Here is a 19,616-nt window from a genome sequence, read left to right on the forward strand (position 1 = left end):
GTCAGGCTGCCTGGGCCCTGCACATTCCTGGGGACCCCCTGAACTCCCTGGGGACACTGCACACTGCCTGGGGACCCCAAGCACGCCTGGGCAGGGGACCCTCCATGTTCTCAAGATGTGCGTGCCCTCACCCCTCTCCAGACCCCCAGAGCTGCTGCTTCCAGGCCTGGACACCGCAGCTCCTGTTCCCCAGCCCTGATCCCAGCGTGCTGGGCTGCCCCAAAGGAATGGGCTGAAGCTCCTTTGTCCCATGGCCTTGTCCCCATTCCGGGCTGCAGAGCCATGGGTCAAACAGCCCCCACACAGAGATCACACACAAACCCAGGATTTCTGGCTTTTTTTTTGAGGCTTTTTTTTTTTTTAAACAGAAGTTTTATGGTTATATGCAAATTAGGTCATTAAATGATTTGCATAAAATGTTCGCACATCAGCGACTAAGTGTTTCTAACTCCCACCCCCCGACAGGTAGTACATCCTACTGGACTAGCGCCGCCACGCCGCGCTGTCACACGCGTGTCCCCGCGGTGTCACTGCGCTGTCACACGCGTGTCCCCACGGGCGCGGCGGTGTCACCGCGCTGTCACACGTGTGTCCCCACGGGCACGGCGGTGTCACCGCACTGTCACACGTGTGTCCCCACGGGCGCGGCGGTGTCACCGCGCTGTCACACGTGTGTCCCCACGGGTGCGGTGGTGTCACCGCGCTGTCACACGCGTGTCCCCGCGGGCGCGGCGGTGTCACCTCGGGGCGTTCCCGTGCCTCGCACGCCGGGGACGGGTGGCACCGGCCCGGGGCACCCCGAGCCCGCGGCCGGCCGGGGCGGCACCGGCCACCCGTGCCCTCCGTCCCCTCCCGCGGGGATCCGTGCGGGCGCCGCCCGCGTCACCGCGCGCCGTCCCCCCAGGGCGGCCGCGGGCACTCGGTGTCCGTGGCGGGGCGGCTCCCGCCCGTCCCTAGCTGTTGGCCAGGAAGAGGCGTCTGTGTCGGGAAGCGGAGCCACGCGGCCGCCCGCGGCGCCGGCCCCGGCCGCGGCCGCCGAAGGGGCTCCGGCTGGGCACGGCGGTGTCCGCCCAGCCCGCGCTGCCGGCCGCCGGCTCGGGGAAGCCAGGCTCGGCCTTGGGCTGCTCGAGGAGCGGGCTGGGGTCGCGGCGGGGCTCGGGGGGCGGCGGGGCCGGGCTCTGGCGGGCGCCGGCGCGCTCCTGGCGCAGGTAGCGCAGCTCGTCGCGGATGTCCGTGAGGACGCCGAGCAGGCGGAACTGCAGCTCGCGGTCCCGCGCCCGCTCCTCGCGCTGGGTGGCCCGCTCCTCCTGCCACATGGCCAGCTCCTGGTGGTACAGCTGGTCCCACTGCTCCTCCAGGTCGAGCAGGTGATGGATGCTAGTCCTCCAGCTGTCGCGGCGCTCCTCGCGCAGGCGGGAGCAGCCCAGCCCGCGGGCGGGGCCGGCGGCGGCCGCGGCGTCTCCGGGCGGCGAGGCGGAGGAGGGCAGCGACTCCTCGGTCAGGGCGCCGTGCAGCGGGGAGCGGGCCGGGGGCTCCTCCTCCGCCGGAGCCTTCTCCCAGGTGGGCCCCATCAGTACCCTGGGCAAGGCGCCCACCTCCGGGCCCGGGCCCCCTGCCTGCTCCTCGGGGTGCGCCGAGTCGAGCCCGCGGCCCAGGGCGGGCAGGTCGGACACCCCCTCGTGCCCCCAGTCCGAGTGAGCGTCCGCGGCGTTGAGGGAGTCCTCGGGCAGCGACGTGACGGAGCCCTGGGAGCTGCAGCGGCGGATCAGCATGGCCTGGCGGGACAGTTTCATGTCCTCCTCCGCCGACATGGGCGCCTCGGGCCCCGGCTGCATCCCCGCTGCCCCGCCGTGGCCCCTCTCCACCTCCCGGCCTTCCCGTTCCTCCTCCTCCGACATGGAGGCGTAGGAGACCAGGGACTCGTTCCGCAGGGACGGGGAGACGGCCGAGGCGTCTGGGGTGCGCAGCTCCGCTCCCGACTCGGCTGCGAGAGAAGAGAAACCTGTGGTGAGCACGGTGCTGCCCTGGCCCCAGGCCCTCCCCAGCACGTGGATCCCAGTGGATCTCCATCCTGACCCAGTGGATCTCCATCCTGAGCCACAGGATCTCCATTCTGACCCTGCAGATCTCCATCCTGAGTCACAGGATCCCCATCCTGACTCTACTCCCAGCAGATCCCCATCCAGAACCCCACTGCCACTGGATCTTCAAACAAACCCTGCTGCCAGAGGATTTCCATCCAGATCCCACACTTCCCAGCAGATCTCCATCCAAACCCTGCTCCCAGTGGATCTCCATCCAGACCCCAGTCCCAGCAAATCTCCATCCAGACCCCACTCCCAGTGGATCTCCATCTAGACCCCTCTCCCAGTGGATCTCCATCCAGACCCTGCAGATCTCCATCCAGACCCCGCAGATTTCCATCCAGTCCCCACCCAGACCCCTCACCTCGCAGCCCCCAGCCCTCCCTGCCAGCCCCCAGCCCGAGCGGGTCCGTACCGGAGCCGCCCTGCCCCTCTCCGCGGCCGTACTCGCAGCCGCCGGCAGCGTCGGGGCTCTGTCCGGGCAGGCGCGGCGCGGCCGAGCCCTCCACGTCGGGCAGGGCCGAGGGCTGCCCGTTGGTGTCGATGTAGATGCTGGGGTGGCTCACGCCGGGCTGCAGGTGCATGAAGGGCTGCTTGGAGGCGCCGGGGAAGAACAGATCTGCGGGGCACACGGGACGCGGCCTCAGCTGACGCCGTGGCCCCGAGGCACAGGAGCTCCCACGAGGCCATCCCAGCCTCACCTGCCCCAGCACCATCCCGAACCCTCAGGGGCTGGCACCCCCTACTGCCAGGGAATCATGGCTTGGGGAATAACCTGAGCTGGGAGGGACCCACAGGGATCACTGATTCAACCCCTGGCCCTGCACAGACTGCCCAACAACCCCACCCTATGCCTGGCAGCGCTGCCCAAATGTTCCTGGTGCTCTGGCAGCCTCGGGGCCATGCCCATTCCCTGAGGAGCCTGGGCAGGGCCCAGCACCCTCTGAGGGAAGAACTTTTCCCTGATTTCCAGCCTGACCCTCTCCTGGCACAGCTCCATGCCATTACACAGGATTTCTTCCTTCAGCCTAGAGCCCTGTGCTTGGCACATGACCAGCATCTCAATCAGAGACAGCCGAGTCTGGCCCACATGGACTGAGCCCATGATGCCCCCAGTGAAACCAGAGGCCACCTTGGGATCAAACAACATCAAATTAAAGAAAAGAAGAAAGAAGAACAAACAAGACCCGCTCCTGCAAAGCTTGAGGTGTTCCTACCAATCCTGTTGATCTGGCAGTTTTCCCACAGAAGCTGTGGCTGCCCTTGGATCCCTGGATGTGTCCAAGGCCAGGCTGGACAGGGCTTGGAGCAGCCTGGGACAGTGGAAGGTGTGTCCCTGCCCGTGGCACAGGGTGGAACAGGATGGGCTTTAAGATCCCTTCCAACTCAAACCACTCTGGGATTTCTACCACTCGCTGATCTCAGGTGACTTCCACAGAGGATTTCTAATCCCAGCACACGCAGCTCCCTACCCCAGTGGCTGCCACTTGGGTACAACAGGACACTCTAGCGGATGCTGCAATCCCAACACAAACCCAGCTCAAACCCAACACAAACCCAACACCAACCCCAGAGTCTCTTTCCACAATCCCCAACAGCCAGCTCAGAATGCCAGCGTGTCTGGGCATCCCTCAGGGAGCGCAGCCGGCGTTCCCACCATCCCCTGCCCACGGAGCCGCCACCACCGACCTGGGTCCAGGATGATCTCGGGCTCCGAGTCGTGGCTGGCCTGCAGGAAGGTGGAAGCCACCATCTTCTCCAGGGGCGTGAGGCGCGGCTTGTGGAGCGGCCCCCCGGCGCGGTTCACGGGCAGGTGCTTCTTGGAGGTGATCTTCTTCTTGACGTCCAGCCGCAGGTCGCGCCACTTGTGCTTGAGGTCGTCGATGGAGCGCTCGGTGTAGCCCAGGAAGTTGACGCGGCTTTGGATTTGTGTCCAGAGCTGCTTCCGCCGCACGGGGTGCGCCCGCAGGGCCTCGGACCCGTACAGGGCGCTGAAATGCCGGACCACATTCCAGACCAGCGTCTCGGTCTCGTCATTGGAGAAGTTGGCCTTCCTCTTCCGGCCAGACGCTGGCATCGCCTGCGAGGCTGCGGCAGAGGTGGAAGGGGCACAATTGAACCTCGGTCCCCACTCCTCTCTGTCAGCTCCTGGGGGCAACATGGGGCTGCGGGAGCCCGAGGGAGCCGCGGAGGAGGGAGCCGAAGCAAGAGCCCCAGAGGCATCCATGGCAGGGGAGGCTTGGGCCGGGGAGGATCTAAAGAGCCGCTTCGGCACAGCACGCGGCACGGGCGCACCGCATCGCCTCGCCCGGCTCGAGGGCACCTGGGAGGGGAGAAAAGGAAAGGGCAGCGGTGGCTGGTGGCAGCGCGGGGGGACGGCGAGGGCCCCCCGGCTCTCTCCAGCCAGAGGTGCCCGGGAGCCCCCGGGCACGGACGTGGCCATGTGGCACATCAGCACCATGGCGAGGGGCTGTGGTGAGCGCCTGGGGCACAGCGCCTGCCCTGGGGCCACGGCGCTGCCTCCGAGGGTGCCTCAGAGCACCTCAGGGCCAGGCTGAGGGTGACAGGGGCACCTCAGGGCCACGGCAAGGGGCTCATGGCAGTGCTGGCCATGGAGGGGAAAGTCTCGGGCATGATGAGCACTTCAGGCTCCCAACCAGGGCCTCAGGGCCACAGCACTGACCAAGACCTGAAGGACAGGTCTAGGGGCCTTGGCCATGGTGAGCACCCCAAGGCCATGGAGAAGACCTTGGCCAAGAAGCAGGCCTTGGAAAGGGTCTTGGCCATGGTGAGAATATCAAGAGCTCAGTGAGAACATCAAGCTCCTGCTGAGGACCTTGGGGTCGTGATGAAACCCGTGGCCACAGTGAGAGCCCCAAGGCCATGGCAAAGGCATCACGGAAGGCCTTGGCCATGGTGAGCACCCTGGCACCAGGGCAGTGACCAAGGCCATGGCAACTGCTGCAAGGCCACAATGGAGACTTGGCCATGAAGAACACCTGAACAACCCAGTGAGGACCTCGGTGCCACAGCAAAGACCTTGACTATGGTGAACACCCCAAGCTCCCAGCGAGGACCTTGCAGACACAGCAGAGACCTCGGCCACACCTGGAGCTCCCAGTGAGCTCCAGGGGCCGTGGCAAAGACCTCGGCCATGGTAAACACTGTGGCCACGGTGAGCACCCCTAACTCCTCCTGAGGAACTTGGGACCACGTCAAAACCCTCGGCCGTAGCAAGTGCTCCACGGCCGTGACGAAGCCCTTGGCCACGGTGCACACCTGGGCCAGGTGCGGGCACCTCAAGCTCCCACGAGGACCCCGGGACCACAGTAAAGACCACGGCTCCCACCCCAGCTCCCATCGCTCCCTCCACCCCCACCGAGCCCCAGGAGCGCCGCAGCAGCCCCGCGCAGGGCCCGCGGTGCCCCGGCCGCCCCTGCCATGCCCCGAGCCCCCTCCGCATCCCCGGGGCCCCCGGCAGCGCCCACAGCCGCGGCCTCGGGGCGCCCGCCGCGGGCCCGGGGGCTGCGCGCTGCCCTCCCTCGGCTTTGTTCGCGCTGCTCCGGCCGGGGACAAAGCGGCCGGGCCGGGGCCTGCCCCGCGGACCCCCCCCCCATTCGGATCTCGCTGCGGGCGGCTGCGCGGGGCGGGCACCGGCCGCGGCCCCGAGGCTCCCCCCGCCCCGCCGGGCCCCCCGGCCCGGGGCAGCGCTTACCTGCGCCGGGACGGGCGTGCGGGGCGCGGGGGGCGCGGAGCGGGGCCCCGGCGGCGGCGGAGGGGGGGTCAGGTCCGGCGGCGGGTAATGGCTCCCGCCTCGGCGGAACTCGCCTTCATTTCCTCCGAGCGCCGGCGCGGGCCCTGCGCGCCTCCGCCCGCGGGCCCCCCCTGGCGGCACCGCCGCGCACCGGCCCGGCCGCACCGCGCCCCGGAACGGCCCGGGGAGGGACGGGACAGCGGGAGAGACTGGATACCGGGAGAGACGGGACAGCGCATCCCACCGGCGGCACGGGATACCGGGAGGGGACAGCGCATCCCACCGGGGGCACGGGATACCGGGAGGGGACAGCGCATCCCACCGGCGGCACGGGATACCGGGAGGGGATAGCGCATCCCACCGGCGTCACAGGATACCGGGAGGGGATAGCGCATCCCACCGGCGTCACAGGATACCGGGAGGGGATAGCGCATCCCACCGGCGGCACGGGATACCGGGAGGGGATAGCGCATCCCACCGGCGTCACAGGATACCGGGAGGGGATAGCGCATCCCACCGGCGGCACGGGATACCGGGAGGGGACAGCGCATCCCACCGGCGGCACGGGATACCGGGAGGGGATAGCGCATCCCACCGGGGGCACGGGACACCGGGAGAGACTGGATAACGGGAGGGGACAGCGCATCCCACCGGGGCACGGATACAGGGAGGGGACGGGATACCGGGAGGGGACACCGCATCCCACCGGGGGCACGGGATACCGGGAGGGACGGGATACCGGGGGGGGGCAGCGCATCCCACCGGGAGGGGACAGCAAATCCCTGTGGGAGGAGAAAGCCCACCAGTACGAGACATCCCACCGGGAGGGACATCCCACCGGAACAGGACATTCCCACCGGGTTGGGACATCCCCGCGGGACGGGACATCCCTGCATTCCACCCCGAGGGGCGGCGGGTACCCACTGCGGCTGTATCCCCGTGGGGGTCCCCCCGGGGTGACTCATCCCTGTATCCTGCTCCCGAGGGGGCCACGGGTGCCCCGTGGGGCTGTGTCCCCGTGGGGAGCCCCCAGTGCATCGAGTCCCTGTATCCCCCCCACTTTCCCACCCTTGTGCATCCTTGTGGGGGTCCCGCCTTTGCACCCCATACCTGCACGCCCCTCCCCTGGGTGCTCCATGCCCACCTGTGACCATGTATCTGTGTGAGGATCCCCCTGTCCCCTCCATCCCTGTACCTCCTGGGCCTGTGGGGACATGTCTGTCCCTGCCTGGTGGCTGCCCTGACTCTCTGTAGACAACCACAGGGTCATTCCTGTACCCCACCCCACTTCAGGGACCCCGGTGTGGGGCACAGTGTACACGGGGGGCTGTGCAGGGGACCCCAGGGTGCCCGTGGGTGCCACCAAGGCTGGCACAGTCAGGACAGCGTGGTCAGCCAGGCCCTCACTGCCCGCAGGTGGTGCCACGGCCCTGGTACCCGGCTGGGGTGGCACAGCTCAGGGGCCACAGTGTCCCCAGGAGGGGAAGGGGGGGTTTGGGATAGCCCCACTGCTTCTGGCGACCTCAGGGAGCTCTGCCCCACTCCCAGCAGATGTGACAGAGGAATAAAACCACCCGTGTCTCACTTTGCTGAATTCCAACTGTTTAATACCTGTAACACTCCTTCGGGCCACGTGGTGACAGCAGCCGGTGGCACCCCATGTCCCCGTGGGAAGGAGCTGCTGTCCCCAGCATGGGGACACCCCAGCCCCACCCACATCCCCCATGGCAGTCACAACCACCCCACTCCGGGCAAATCCCTGCTGGCAGCAGCTCCACACCGTTTCCCACTGGCTGCAGCAGCCACCCTCGGGGAGAAGGTCCTGGCAGCAGGCTTGTGTCCCCAGCGCCCCATGGGTGACACCCAGAGCGTGGCGGCTGCACAGCCCCCACACACGGTGATCCCATGGGGCCACACATCCCACGGCAAACCCCACGGCACAACTGCAGGGAACAGCGGCCAGACCGGGCCGGGGACAGCCCCGGTGAGCGCCGGCCCCTCTCCCAGGCACACGCAACCGCCCGGTCACTGCCGGGGAGGGCTGTCCCCGAGAGAGGCTCGCCCTGCGCCGGCTGCCACCATGTGCACCGCGTCCTCCAGCTCGTAGAAGGCCTGGAAGAGGTCCGGTGAGGTGGCCTGGCATTCCAGGTACCGCCGTAGCGTGGCCAGGCTCCTCCAGACCTCCCGCTCCGAGGGGCAGGGTGGCACAGCCGCCAGCTCGCCCGCGTCCTCACCCTCCGCTGTCCCCTCGTCCCCATCTGCCTCCGCCGCGTCCCCGTCGCGCTCCAGCCGCTCCCGGCTGAGCGGGCCGGGGGCCAAGGTGAGGGACACGGCCTCGGCGCCGGCGGCGGGGGTGAAGCCGGCGGCGCGGAAGCAGCCGGCGATGAGCCCCGGCGGGACGTCGCCCCAGGCCTGCGCCAGCATGTGCAGCACATCCAGCAGGCTGGGCTGGGCCACGCCGCGCTCCGCCGGCAGCCACCGCAGCAGCCGCCGCCGGTAGTGGCCCTTGAGCTCGGTGGCGATGCCGCGGTCCAGGGGCTGGGCCAGGGCGGCGGCCAGCGGGACGAAGACCATCCTGACGTTGGACAGCGGGAGGTAGGGGTGCGCCTCGTGCTTGGCCAGCAGGAGGAGGACGCTCTTGCCCTGCCGCCGCATGCCCTCGTTGAACTCCCGCAGCCACTCGGCGAAGAGCGGGGCGGTCAGGCCGGCCGGGCCGCCGGCGCGGTAGCTCCACGGCATCTGCTCCAGGTTGACGCCCCGCAGGCAGCGCGGCCGGGGGCTGTCCCCCACCGCCCGCAGCGGCACCTTCTCCGAGCCGCTGGCGTTGGCGCACAGCAGCAGCGTCAGCCGCTCGCCGGGGCCCTCGCCCTCACCGGGGCTGCCGCCCGGCAGCGGCACCGCGGTCTCCCCGCAGGCGAAGATCTCGGCGGGCGCGTAGCTACGGAGGAGCCCGGGCAGCACCGCGCCGGCCCAGTGCTCCGCCGTGGGCTGCTCCGCGTCTCCTTTCTCCGCCGGTGGCTTCTTGCCGGCGAGGCCGTGGCGAGCGCCCAGGCGAGCCAGCCAGCCGCCGCTGGGCTCGGGGTCGGGCCGGGCCGGGTGCCGGGCCCGGAGCTGCAGCAGCGGGCGGCCCACGGGCAGGTCGGCGGCGCGGGCGCCCTCCACCCAGCGCAGCAGCGCGGCCTCCAGCGCCGCGTCCTTCCCCTCCCGCTTGCGCTTGCGCTCGGGGTCGCCGTTGCGGTGCCACTCGCTCAGGATGCGCTCCCTGTTCTTGATGATGCGGCAGATCTGGGGCTGCGACACCCCGAAGCGCTTGGCCAGTTCGCTCTGCGACACCTTGGGGCCCTCCAGCATCTCCAGCACTCGCACCTTCTCGGTCAGCGACAGTTCCTTGCGCTCCTTCCGCGGCGCCGCCGCCGCGCCCTCCGCCGCGCCCGGGGAGCGCCCGGAGCAGGGCCCCGGGCGGTGGGGGCTGCCCGTGGCCCCCAGCCCCGCCGGCTCGGCGAGGGCTCTGGCGCAGCGGCCGCAGGCGTGGCCGAGCTCCGTGCCACGGCCCAGCCGGTGCCGCACCAGGTCCGGCTTCTGCCCGACGCCTCGGCCGCACTCGGCACAATCCAGCAGCGGCTCCCCGGGCCGGCAGCGGCGGCTCTCGAAGGCGGGGGGTGTGGCGATGAAGCCCCCGGTACCGGCACCGGGACTCGCCTCCGGCTCGAGGACGCCGCAGTAGCTGCAGCCCCGCTCCCGCAGCGGGGCGAGGAAGTCGGCGGGGCCGGTGTGGCGGGACGGGGGGGAGCACGGCGGTGGGGACACCCCGTCCTCACGCTTCACCTCCTTCCCCTGCCAGTCCCCTGTGGAGACAGGAGCGCGTTGGGGAGCGGCCGCCGCACCGGGAATCCCGCGGGACCAAGGCCCCGGCTCGGCGGGATCCAGCCCAGTGCCCGACTCCTGTCCCGGGTCCCACCCAGGCACGATCCCGCCCGTCCCCGTGTCCCGCTCACCCTGGGGGGGCCCGGCGGGTGCCGCATGTGGCCGGGGGCTCTGGTGCTCCCCGAAATGCCCCGCTGCCGCCGCCGCCGTCCCCTCGTCCCCTCGCTCCACCTCGGCCAGGATGTCGGGTTTGGTGATGGCGTAACCTGTCGCAGACAAGAGGAGTGATGCCACTGGCGATGCCAATGGAAATGCCACCGGTGATGGCATCGGTCACGACAGGACAGTGCTGGCTGCCCGCGGTGACGGGTACAGGCAGCCGCTGTGGTCCCGTAGTGACCCCAGGGCCGCCCCGTGACCTCCCGCTCCCGGCACCAACCCGGTGAGTGCCGGTCTCGCTCATGGCCAGACCACGACCGGCAGAGCCCGAACCGGTGCCGGGATGGCCCCGGTGCCTCACCCAGGTCGACGGGATGCTGGCCGTCCTCCTTCATGGCACCGGCACCGTCCCGGTCCTCGGGAAACGCGGCGGCAGCTGCTCCCGGTGCTGCTCCCGCCGAGGCCTCAGCAGCGCGAGGGATGGCGGTGACTGAGTGATGCCGCACCGGGATGACGGCGCGCGGCCGGGCGGCGCGACCCGGCGTCGGCGGTGCGCGGGAGGCCGGTGGTGGGGCCGCCGAGCCCCGGCGGGCCGCGGTGGCGCTGCCGCACCTGTCCCGGTCCCCTCCCGTCCCCTCCCGCCCGCCCGGTGCCGCCGCCGCCCCCGCCTCGCGCGGCCCCGCCGCCGGCGGCGGGAGCGCGCCTGACGCCGGGCCCCGCCCCCCCGGCGCTCCGCCCCCCGATTGGCCGCGCCGCCGCCCAATGGGCGCGCGGTCCGCCCGCCGCCGGGGGTCGCTGCGGCGCCGCGCGCCGCCGCCGCCGCTCCCAGCGCGCCCCGCGCCCTCGGCATGGCCGCTCCGCCCCGCCGCTGCTGAGCCGCCGCCGCCGCCCGGCCCCGCCGCCGCCCGCCCGCGCCGCCGCCCCGCACCGCCCGCGCCGCCGCCCGCGCCATGGCCGACTGGGCCCCCGCTGAGGTAAGCGCCGCCGCCGGCCCCCGCCTCCCCCGCCCGCCGCCGCCCCCCGGGCCGGCCCCGCGTCCCGCCCCCCCGCGCTCACCGCCGCGTTCCCCTCAGGAGCTGGAGTGCATGATGGAGCCCCAGGAGCTGGGCCTGGAGCAGCCGCTGCCCGCCCCCGAGCAGGGCCCCGGCGGCGAGGCCGAGCTGCCGGCCGCCGAGATCTCCCTCACGCTGGTCACCGAGATCCAGGCCGTGGACAGGAAGGTGGACACGCAGGCCGCGCAGCTGATGAACCTGGAGGGCAGGATGAGGATGGCCGAGACGAAGCTGATCGGCTGCGAGAAGACGGCGGTGGAGTTCGGGAACCAGCTGGAGAGCAAGTGGACGGCGCTGGGCACCCTCATCCAGGAGTACGGGCAGCTGCAGAAGCGGCTGGAGAACATGGAGAACCTGCTGAAGAACAGGAACTTCTGGATCCTGCGGCTGCCCCCGGGGGCAAAAGGGGAAGTCCCCAAGGTAACGGTTCCAAAACGGGGCTGTCCTGCACATAGGCTGGGCTCAGAGCCCTGAGCTCACTTCCCCGGATCCTGAGCTCACAGCCCCATATCCTGAGCTCACAGCCCCATATCCTGAGCTCACAGCCCCGTATCCTGAGCTCACAGCCCTGTGCCCTGTACTGCCCCACATCCTGAGCTCACAGCCCTGTATCCTGAGCTCACAGCCCCATGTCCTGTACAGCCCCATATCCTGCACTGACTGCCTTATCCCTGCACTGACAGCCCCATATCCTGGACTGACAGTCCCATATCTTGTGCACTGGCAGCCCCATATCCTGCACTGACAGTCCCATATCTTGTGCACTGGCAGCCCCATGTCCTGCGCTGACTGCCCCATATCCTGCACTGACAGCCTCATATCCTGTGCACTGACAGCCCCACATCCTTTGCACTGACAGCCCCATATCCTCTGCACTCACAGCCCCATATCCTCTGCACTCACAGCCCCATATCCTCTGCACTCACAGCCTGATCCCTGCACTCACAGCCTGATCCCTGCACTCACAGCCCCATTTTGGGGCAGCTGCAGTGCTGAGAGCAGTGCATGTCTCCCCCCAGCCCTGTGTTCCCTTCAGCACCCAGAAGCAGCAGCACAGGTCCTGCTGTGTTGATCATGCACCACTCGTGCAGGTGTGATCTGGAGGGATGTCACAAATTCCCGTGTTTGGGTCACATGGAATTCTGTGGCTCAGCCCGGTGTAACTGGGATGGCTTGGGAGCATCCCCAGTGGCTGTTCAGGGGTGATGAGCAGCAGAACTGTATCAAAAAGGAGGTGAAAAGGAGTCTGTGCCAGGTGCTGTGCACGGGGCACCGCCGGTGACAGGAGGAGGCTGAGCAGGGGGAGGTGACAGGCGAGTGACAGGGGAAATCCCTGTCGCATCCCTTGAGGGATGAGGCACGTGGGAAGGAGCAGATGTTCCTGCCTGGGGCTGTCCTGATGACGCTTGAGGAGTTTGAGTGAGAAAACTGAATGAGCAAACATCCCCAGATATTTTGTTGAATGAGAAACAAACCCCGTGGTGCTGCTCCTTGCAGGTCCCGGTGGCCTTCAACGACGCCTCCTTTAACTTCTCTGAGGAGGAGTGGAAGAGCCTCAACGAGTGGCAGAAGGAGCTCTACAGGCACATCATGAAAGGCAACTACGAGGCCGTCATCTCCATGGGTAATGAACGATGGGCCAGGGTCTGCCCTGCTGGCACAGAGCTTTCCTGGGAAGTGGTGGATGGAAGCAGCGCTGTGTCCTGCAGGATCAGGGAGCGGCTGTGTGCTCTGGGAGGTGTCACACAGCCCTGGCAGTGAGTTCAGCCCTCACAGCCGCTCTGAGGGTGGAAGGATGTCATGAGTGTCACTGCAGGGACACTGCCTCCCTGATGGTCCCTGGGTGCTGGGATTGTGAGGAGGAGGAGGAGGAGGGAAGTGAGAGGACCCTCAATCCAAGCCAAGCTGGGGAAGAGGGAAGTTCCTTTGTCACGCCAAGGTCCACAGATCCACTGCGCTGGGTGCATCAGCCGCTGGCTGCTTGGGGCAGCAGAGGGTGCCCTGTGCCCTGCCCCTGAGGTTCCTTCCAGCCCTTTCCCTGGGGCCTCCCCTGAGGGAGGAGTGACATTTGCCAGGTGCTCTGTCCAACCCTGTCTGCTCGAGGTGCTGTGGGATCTGCTGGGGCAGAGCTGGGGAGAGGCAGCAGTCGAGGGCGAGCTCTGCCTCCACTTTCCCCTCAGCAGCTCAGGGCAGCGCCCTCCCAGCCAAAGGAACGCGCTCCACTCGCTCCTGCCAGTCCTGGCCGCGGGAATTCCCTCTGGGGAACACTTTCACATGTTGCTTTCACAACATGTTCCAGAAATGACCTTGCCTTGGCTGCGCCGGGGGTGGGAGCGCAGACGTCGTCCCTGGTAGCCGGGTGCTTCCCTGTGCCGAGTCCAGGCTCATCTGCCTCCCTGCCATCCAGCTCTGCCCAGTCCAGGCCTTTCCTGCCTTTTTTTCCCCTGCTTATTTCTTTGAACAGAGGTTTCCTGCAGTCCCTGTGTGCCAGGGAGAAAGGTGAAGGGTGACCACAGCCCCCATCCTCCTGTTTTCAAACCAATGCCATGTCCTGCTCCTGAGGCATGGGATCACAGCTGTCCCTGCAGGGGATCTGGGGATCTGAGCCTGGAGCTTAGAGAAATGGAGCTCTGCTTCATCCCAAGGTTTCCCTTGAGAAACGAGGTTTAGGGCTCTGCTCCCGTGTAAGGCAAACAGATCCACCGGAGTGGAGGTGGAACTTAACCCCCAGGGCCTCCCACATGTGTGGAAGTGAAGTTGTCTGCTCTCCAGCCCAGGAGAGATGGTGACTGTCCCCTTTCCCCCGCCAAAATCCGCGAGCAGCCCGTGACTCGGACGAGCGGGACGGAGCGGTCCTGGCTGCAGGGAACCGCACGGGGAGGGCAGTGCTGGCAGCTCTGCTGCTGCCCCCCGAGCTGAAGCCCCCATGGTAATGGATCCGCGGACCTTAGCGCAGAGGAGGAGACAGGAGAGCCTGCAGGTAAGCCTGGGTGCCCTTTCGTGCTGTCCTGCTCACGCTGCAGGCTGGGAGTGCTGCTCACCTGAGCAGAGCTCCTGCATCCAGGGCCCACGCAAGGCGAGCGGGGCACAGGGTGAGAGCAGCTTCCTCAGCCCCTCTCGATTATTTCCCAGCAAAGGAAGGTTGGTGGGGAAAGGCTGCGGGGTCGCTCTCCCGCCAGGGCACGGGAAACATCCTCATCCTCTTTTCATGTGCAGACGCTGCCATTTCCAAGCCTGAGCTGCTGACACGGATTGAGCAGGGAGAGGATCCCAACACTGAGGATCAGGAGGACTCTGAGGGAGGAGAGACCCCCACGGACCCCAACACTGGTGAGCCATGAGACTGCTGGGACTGGGGGGAGGTGGAGGCAGATGTGGGGCAGGCTACTCTGCTTTGTCAGCTCTCTCCTCAGGTATAGGGCGACTTTTCTTTCCTGCTTGTCTCCCAGCTGATGCATCCATCTCCTGGAATCCTCTAAAGCAGCTGGAAGGCTGGAGTGTAACTCCTGCTCTTTTCTCATGCACAGAGTTTTTCTTCCCTGGACCCGATGACAGCTCATGGGGTAAATATGAAGAGACTCTGGCTGAAAGCCACGAAGGCTCTGAGGAGGAGGAGAGCATGGAGGTCCCTGGTACATGTGAGTGCACTGAGCTGCTTTTGGAAGTGTCCCTTGCCTAGATGTGCTCTTGGCTTCCCGGCCTCATTCCCAGGAGCAGCTCAGCTTGTCTGGATGGTCAGCTTTTCCAGAATGTCAGGAAGTTGCTTTGAGCAACTGGTTTATACCATGGGAGATCCTTCAGCCTCAGGCACTGTACAAGCCCATCAGGAAAAGAAGTTTTATTCCCTTTTCCTCTGTTTTTTTGGCCTGTATCCTAAACCACAAGTTTTTAAAGACCTGTCTTGCTTCAGGAACCCTCTTTTTTCCTCTGGCTACCTAGCGGTAGCTAGATTATATATATAATATTATATTGCAATATAATTGAAGGCAGGAATTTGCTGGAGTGTGTCCAGAGAAGGAAATGAAGCTGGGGAAGGGTCTGGAACACCAGGAGAGGCTGAAAGAGCTGGGAAAGGAGAAAAGGAGGCTCAGGGGGGACCTTGTGGCTCTGCACAACTCCTGACAGCAGGGGACAGCTGGGGTGTCGGGCTCTGCTCCCAGGAACAGGGACAGGAGGAGAGGGAACGGCCTCAGGCTGGGCCAGAGAGGGTCAGGTTGGAAATTGGGAAAATTTCCTTCCCAAAAGGGGCTGTTGCACATTGGGACTGCCCAGGGCAGTGTTGGAGTCCCCATCTTTGGAGAGATGTGACATCCACGTGGATGTGGCTCTTGGGGACATGGTCAGGGATGGCCTTGGCAGTGCTGGGGGATGGTTGGACTCGATGATTTCCAAGGCCTTTTTCAACCTCAACAATTCCGAGATTCCGGAATTGCCAAATCCCTCTGGCCTCGCCTGTATCCAGGACAGGGCAGGCGCTCCCAGCCGGACTCAGTGCCAGGCTCTGAGCTGGGAGCAGGCAGCAGACACCGCTCACATCCCGAGGGAGCCGCGTAAGTACAACCACTCCCTGCCTGCCCAAGTGACACGAGTGTCTCTGCTCTGCCAGACGAACAGCCGTGCGACGAGGAGGGCTCCGAGAGCCTGGAGCTTTCCAGGTCGTTGACAGGAAAGTGGGAAGAGGTTTTCTCCAACCCGGAGGAGGAGGTGCAGTCGAGCAGCAAGAGCCAGAGCGGGTCGGCCCCGCCGCAGCGAACGGCGACGGGCAACGGGCTGAGGCGCTCGGTGCGCCGCGGGAGAGACTTGGCCAGGAAGGAGCCCGAGGAGGCGGGGGCCGACAAGGGGCCCTACATCTGCTGCGAGTGCGGGGAGAGCTTCCTGGACAAGCAGCTCTTCGCCAGCCACCAGAAGGCACACGCCAGCGAGGAGGCCTGCACGTCCCTGGAGCGCGGCGAGAGCTTCCGGCAGAAACCCAAGGCCAAGGGCCAGGGCCCCTCGCGCTCCAAGGCGTCCAAGCGCCCCGACGGGGAGAAGAGCTCGGGATTCAAGTACGGCTTCGTCAGGCACCAGGTGAACAACATGGTGGAGAGGCCCTACACCTGCTCCCAGTGCAAGGAGAGCTTCAGCCTGGAAGTGAGCCTGATCCTGCACCAGAAGCTGCACACGGGGAAGGGCGACGGGCCGCTGACGTGCACCTACTGCGGGAAGGACTTCCGAGACCTGTCCAAGGCCATCCGCCACCAGCGCATCCACACCGGGGAGAGGCCGTACCAGTGCACCGAGTGCGGCAAGAGCTTCATCCGGCGGGACCACCTGCTCAAGCACTGGCGCGTGCACACCGGGGAGACGCCCTACCAGTGCCCCGTCTGCGGGAAGCACTTCCGCTACAAGGAGTCCCTGAATTGCCACCAGAAAATCCACTCCCGCAACCCGCGGCCCGGCGAGGAGTCCCAGCACAACCTGGGCTCGGCGGGCACCCAGACCGACCATTTCTGCGTGAAGAAAGAGACTAAGCAGTAGCCGTGGTGGGGCCGGGGCAGGAGGGCTGGCGGTGACCGCCACGGTCCGGCAGGTGGACGTGCAGCATGATGGCAGGTGACTTGTATCGCAGCTAATCCGTGTGGTCATGCTACGAAGCCCGCTTTGGTGAAGCATCCAAGGAATTCCTCTTACAGACTCTGCTCGGCCGGCCCAGCTCTGGGACCCCGCGGCGCCTCCACCGCGGCGCAGGCCCCGCGCTCGCTGTTCCCTACGCAGGGTTGGATTCCGCCCGTAGAGAATAATCCCGAGCGATTCTCTGGGGTCCGTATTTAGCAGGTGTTCCCCCACCTATCTTTGTGCATATTCAGGAGTGACAAGCTTTCGCTTTCTTTTTTCCACTCGTTTCACTGCAAGGCTGGAAGCGCGAGGAGGGAGGGAGGGAAGGAAGGCGCCGTTCCCGGCCGGCCGCCCGCCCCCGCTGCGTCGCCGCGTCCCGACAGGCTGCGAGGCCAGGACTGGGAGCAAGGCAGGAGAGGCGAGGCAGAGAGGTGGCCAGGACACGGCGCGGGACTCGGGCAAGGCGGGAAAGCGGAGAGGAGAGCGTGGCAAAGAGCGGGGTGAGATAAAGCAGGTGCAGGAGAAGGGGCTGAGGACATTGGAGCAGGAGGAGTCGGGAAGGGCAGCGTGTGGAGGCGTGCTCACACAAGGAGGACACGTCTCCGTTCTTCTGGAGGGCGTCACTGGCGCCAGCCGGGCCGTGCTTCCCCTCTGGCCGAGGGAGCGGCGCCGCTGGGCCCACACGCGGACTCCTGGCAATGAAGGTGATTTTATTATTATTTTTTAACTAGGTTTGGTCTCACTCAGGTAAGTCAGACGAGTGAAAGCAGCTTCTCCTAACCCCTGTAAAGAGCTGTTTGGTTTTTAGTTAACCTAGAAGTAGTCTGTTATTATTATTAATTATTATTATTATTATTAATTATGATGATGATAATACTACAAGGAAAGGTGTGACACTATATTTCACAGTTGCTCTAAAACACTTCCATGTATGCGATAACTGCCCGGAGTTTTCCAGCCGTTTGTGTAAATATTGGATGACTTCTGGGGCTGTTGGTGTTGTTCTGAGGTGGCTGTACGTGGTGTCTCTTCGCTCTGTATCGTCAGCTGCTGGTTCGTGACCGTGTTTTGTAATAACTTTTGTAAAGTCTGTCAATACAGTGTTTCCATTCTGAACTCCGTGTCAGCCCTTCACAGGTGCCTGCGGCTCCCTCTTCCTGCTCCTGGAGCTTTTCCAGAGAATTGTGGAGCAGGTGAACAGCACGAGCCAAGCTGAGCCAGGCCTGGCAAGCGAGGCTGCTGTGGGATGCTGCAGCTGGGATTTGTGGGTTTAACTTTGCTGCTGGGATTTGGGTTTGTGCCGCCCAGGCTGTGCCACGCACAGACAGGGCTGGGGACAGCTGAGGAATCCTTGGATCTGTGGTGGGATGGAGCTGGGACATCCCACGCCCAGGGTGAGGGAGAGGGAGAAGCCCTGGTGGCTGTGGCCACCTTGGAACTGGGATCATGGAACCAAGAATGGGTTGGAAGGGCCCTCGTGGGGTGCCCAGCTGGTGCCACACTCTGGATGTTTTTTCCTTCCAGGCTCCCTCTCAGCCCAGCATTCCCCAGGTGCTTCCCTGCCAGAGCCCAGGACACAGAGACACTTCCCTCTCCCCAGCAGGGATCCCCCGGAGCTCCTGGGGGTTGTTCCAGCTTTGGGACCTGGTGTGGGAGGGGGAGAGGGCAGCCCGTGGGTCAGAGCCACCACGGGGATGTGGCACTTGGGGTCCACAGAGACCGGGGAGTGCCAGAGTCCCTCAGCCATCCCAGTCTGTGCTGGGTGCCTGGGGAGATGGAGGGAGTGACCCCAGGGAATCCCCCCAAATCTCTGGGTGACCCCAGGGAATCCCCCCCATCTCTGGGTGACCCCAGGGAATGCCCACAATCTCTGAGTGACCCCAGGGAATCCCCCCAATCTCTGGGTGACCCCAGGGAATCCCCCCCATCTCTGGGTGACCCCAGGGAATGCCCACAATCTCTGGGTGACCCCAGGGAATCCCCCCAATCTCTGGGTGACCCCAGGGAATCCCCCCACACTCTGGAGCCACTCCATGGGAATGGGGCTGTCCCATGTGGGCAGAGAAAGAGGGAGAGGGAAAAGCTCAGGGAAGGAGCATCCTGTGGGACCCAGGCTGGCGAGGGCGGGTGCTGCCAAGGGCTCTGAGCACACAGAGACACCATGAGGACGCACAAGTGTCCCTCTGTGGTCACACCTGTGCTCTGTGTGTACACACAGCTGGTCACAGGTCACAGGCACTCCATGGACAGGGCTGTATCCCAGTCCTGCTCAGTCCACAATGGGAATAAATCCCCCTGGTGATCCACACCCATCTCCACAGGGACAGCACAGGCCTCCCACAGCCAGGGACAGGCACGCCCTGTGCCAGGGGCTGCGCTGGCATGTACAAATGGGGAGGGACCCCTCCATTCCAGAGCTGCTCCTGGTGTCCCCTCCAATGGATCAGCCCTGGACAGGGGCTGTGGATCCCTGGGACAGCCCAGCAGGGGCCTGGACAGGGCATCTTTAATTGGGGGTCCCCATCTGCTGTCACACCCCTGTCCCCCCAAAGCCCGGGTGACCCATCCCACTGGTCCTCTCCCTTTTCCCACAGACAAAAGGGTTTCCTGCCCTTTCCTGTGCTCAGTGTCACCAGCTTCCCCCCAAGGTGTGCCAGAGCAGGCAGGGATGGCACTGGGGCGGTGGGATGGGATAATGGGATGGGATGGGATCCATGGGATGGGACAGGGCCTATGGGATACAGTAGGATACAGTGGGACAGGAGGAACAGAACGAGATGGGACTGGATGAGACATGGATGGAATGGGATGTGATGGGTCAAGATGTGGGATGGACAGGGTGGGGCTGGGCGGGGCAAGAGTGGACACACAGCATGGAAGGGGATGGGATGGGACAGAATGGGGTGCAATGGGACAGGATGGGATCAGACAGTGTGGATGGAGGGGGACAGGAGGGCGTGGACGGGCCGGGGCGTGGTGGGATAGACAGAATGGGGCAGCACAAGACTGGGAGGGACATGACAGGATGGACCGGGATGGGGTGAGAGAGAATAGGAATGGATGATGTGAGACAGGAGGGGACAGCGGGAGGAGATGGGACGGGACGGG

At 65.8% G+C, this 19,616-nt stretch overlaps 3 protein-coding genes across 4 annotated transcripts; 1 reads left to right on the plus strand and 2 right to left on the minus strand.

Moving 5' to 3' along the window:
- Positions 1-328: 328 nt before the first annotated feature.
- Positions 329-6,195, minus strand: LOC134561131 (uncharacterized). Its single transcript, XM_063417823.1, has 4 exons — positions 5,800-6,195; positions 3,774-4,407; positions 2,500-2,703; positions 329-1,984 (listed from the first exon to the last, which is right to left on the minus strand). Exons 2-4 carry the CDS (start codon positions 4,309-4,311, stop codon positions 954-956), a joined length of 1,773 nt encoding a protein of 590 aa, XP_063273893.1. The 5' UTR covers positions 4,312-4,407; positions 5,800-6,195; the 3' UTR covers positions 329-953.
- A 1,275-nt stretch (positions 6,196-7,470) lies between these two features.
- On the minus strand, positions 7,471-10,578 carry LOC134561099 (tigger transposable element-derived protein 3-like). 2 transcript variants are annotated; one of them, XM_063417777.1, is made up of 3 exons: positions 10,223-10,578; positions 9,834-9,968; positions 7,471-9,683 (listed from the first exon to the last, which is right to left on the minus strand). In XM_063417777.1, exons 1-3 carry the CDS (start codon positions 10,254-10,256, stop codon positions 7,864-7,866), a joined length of 1,989 nt encoding a protein of 662 aa, XP_063273847.1. In that variant the 5' UTR covers positions 10,257-10,578; the 3' UTR covers positions 7,471-7,863. The 2 variants fall into 2 exon arrangements, with proteins under 2 accessions (XP_063273847.1, XP_063273838.1); XM_063417768.1 differs by lacking the exon at positions 10,223-10,578 and having other exon boundaries at positions 7,480-9,683; positions 9,834-10,148.
- A 117-nt stretch (positions 10,579-10,695) lies between these two features.
- Positions 10,696-17,634, plus strand: LOC134561140 (zinc finger protein 777-like). The gene is made up of 6 exons (XM_063417848.1): positions 10,696-10,835; positions 10,935-11,333; positions 12,411-12,537; positions 14,130-14,243; positions 14,441-14,551; positions 15,520-17,634. Exons 1-6 carry the CDS (start codon positions 10,812-10,814, stop codon positions 16,428-16,430), a joined length of 1,686 nt encoding a protein of 561 aa, XP_063273918.1. The 5' UTR covers positions 10,696-10,811; the 3' UTR covers positions 16,431-17,634.
- The last annotated feature ends 1,982 nt before the right edge of the window (positions 17,635-19,616 follow it).

Source organism: Prinia subflava, chromosome 1 (assembly GCF_021018805.1).
Source record: "Prinia subflava isolate CZ2003 ecotype Zambia chromosome 1, Cam_Psub_1.2, whole genome shotgun sequence".
Lineage (NCBI taxonomy): Eukaryota > Metazoa > Chordata > Aves > Passeriformes > Cisticolidae > Prinia > Prinia subflava.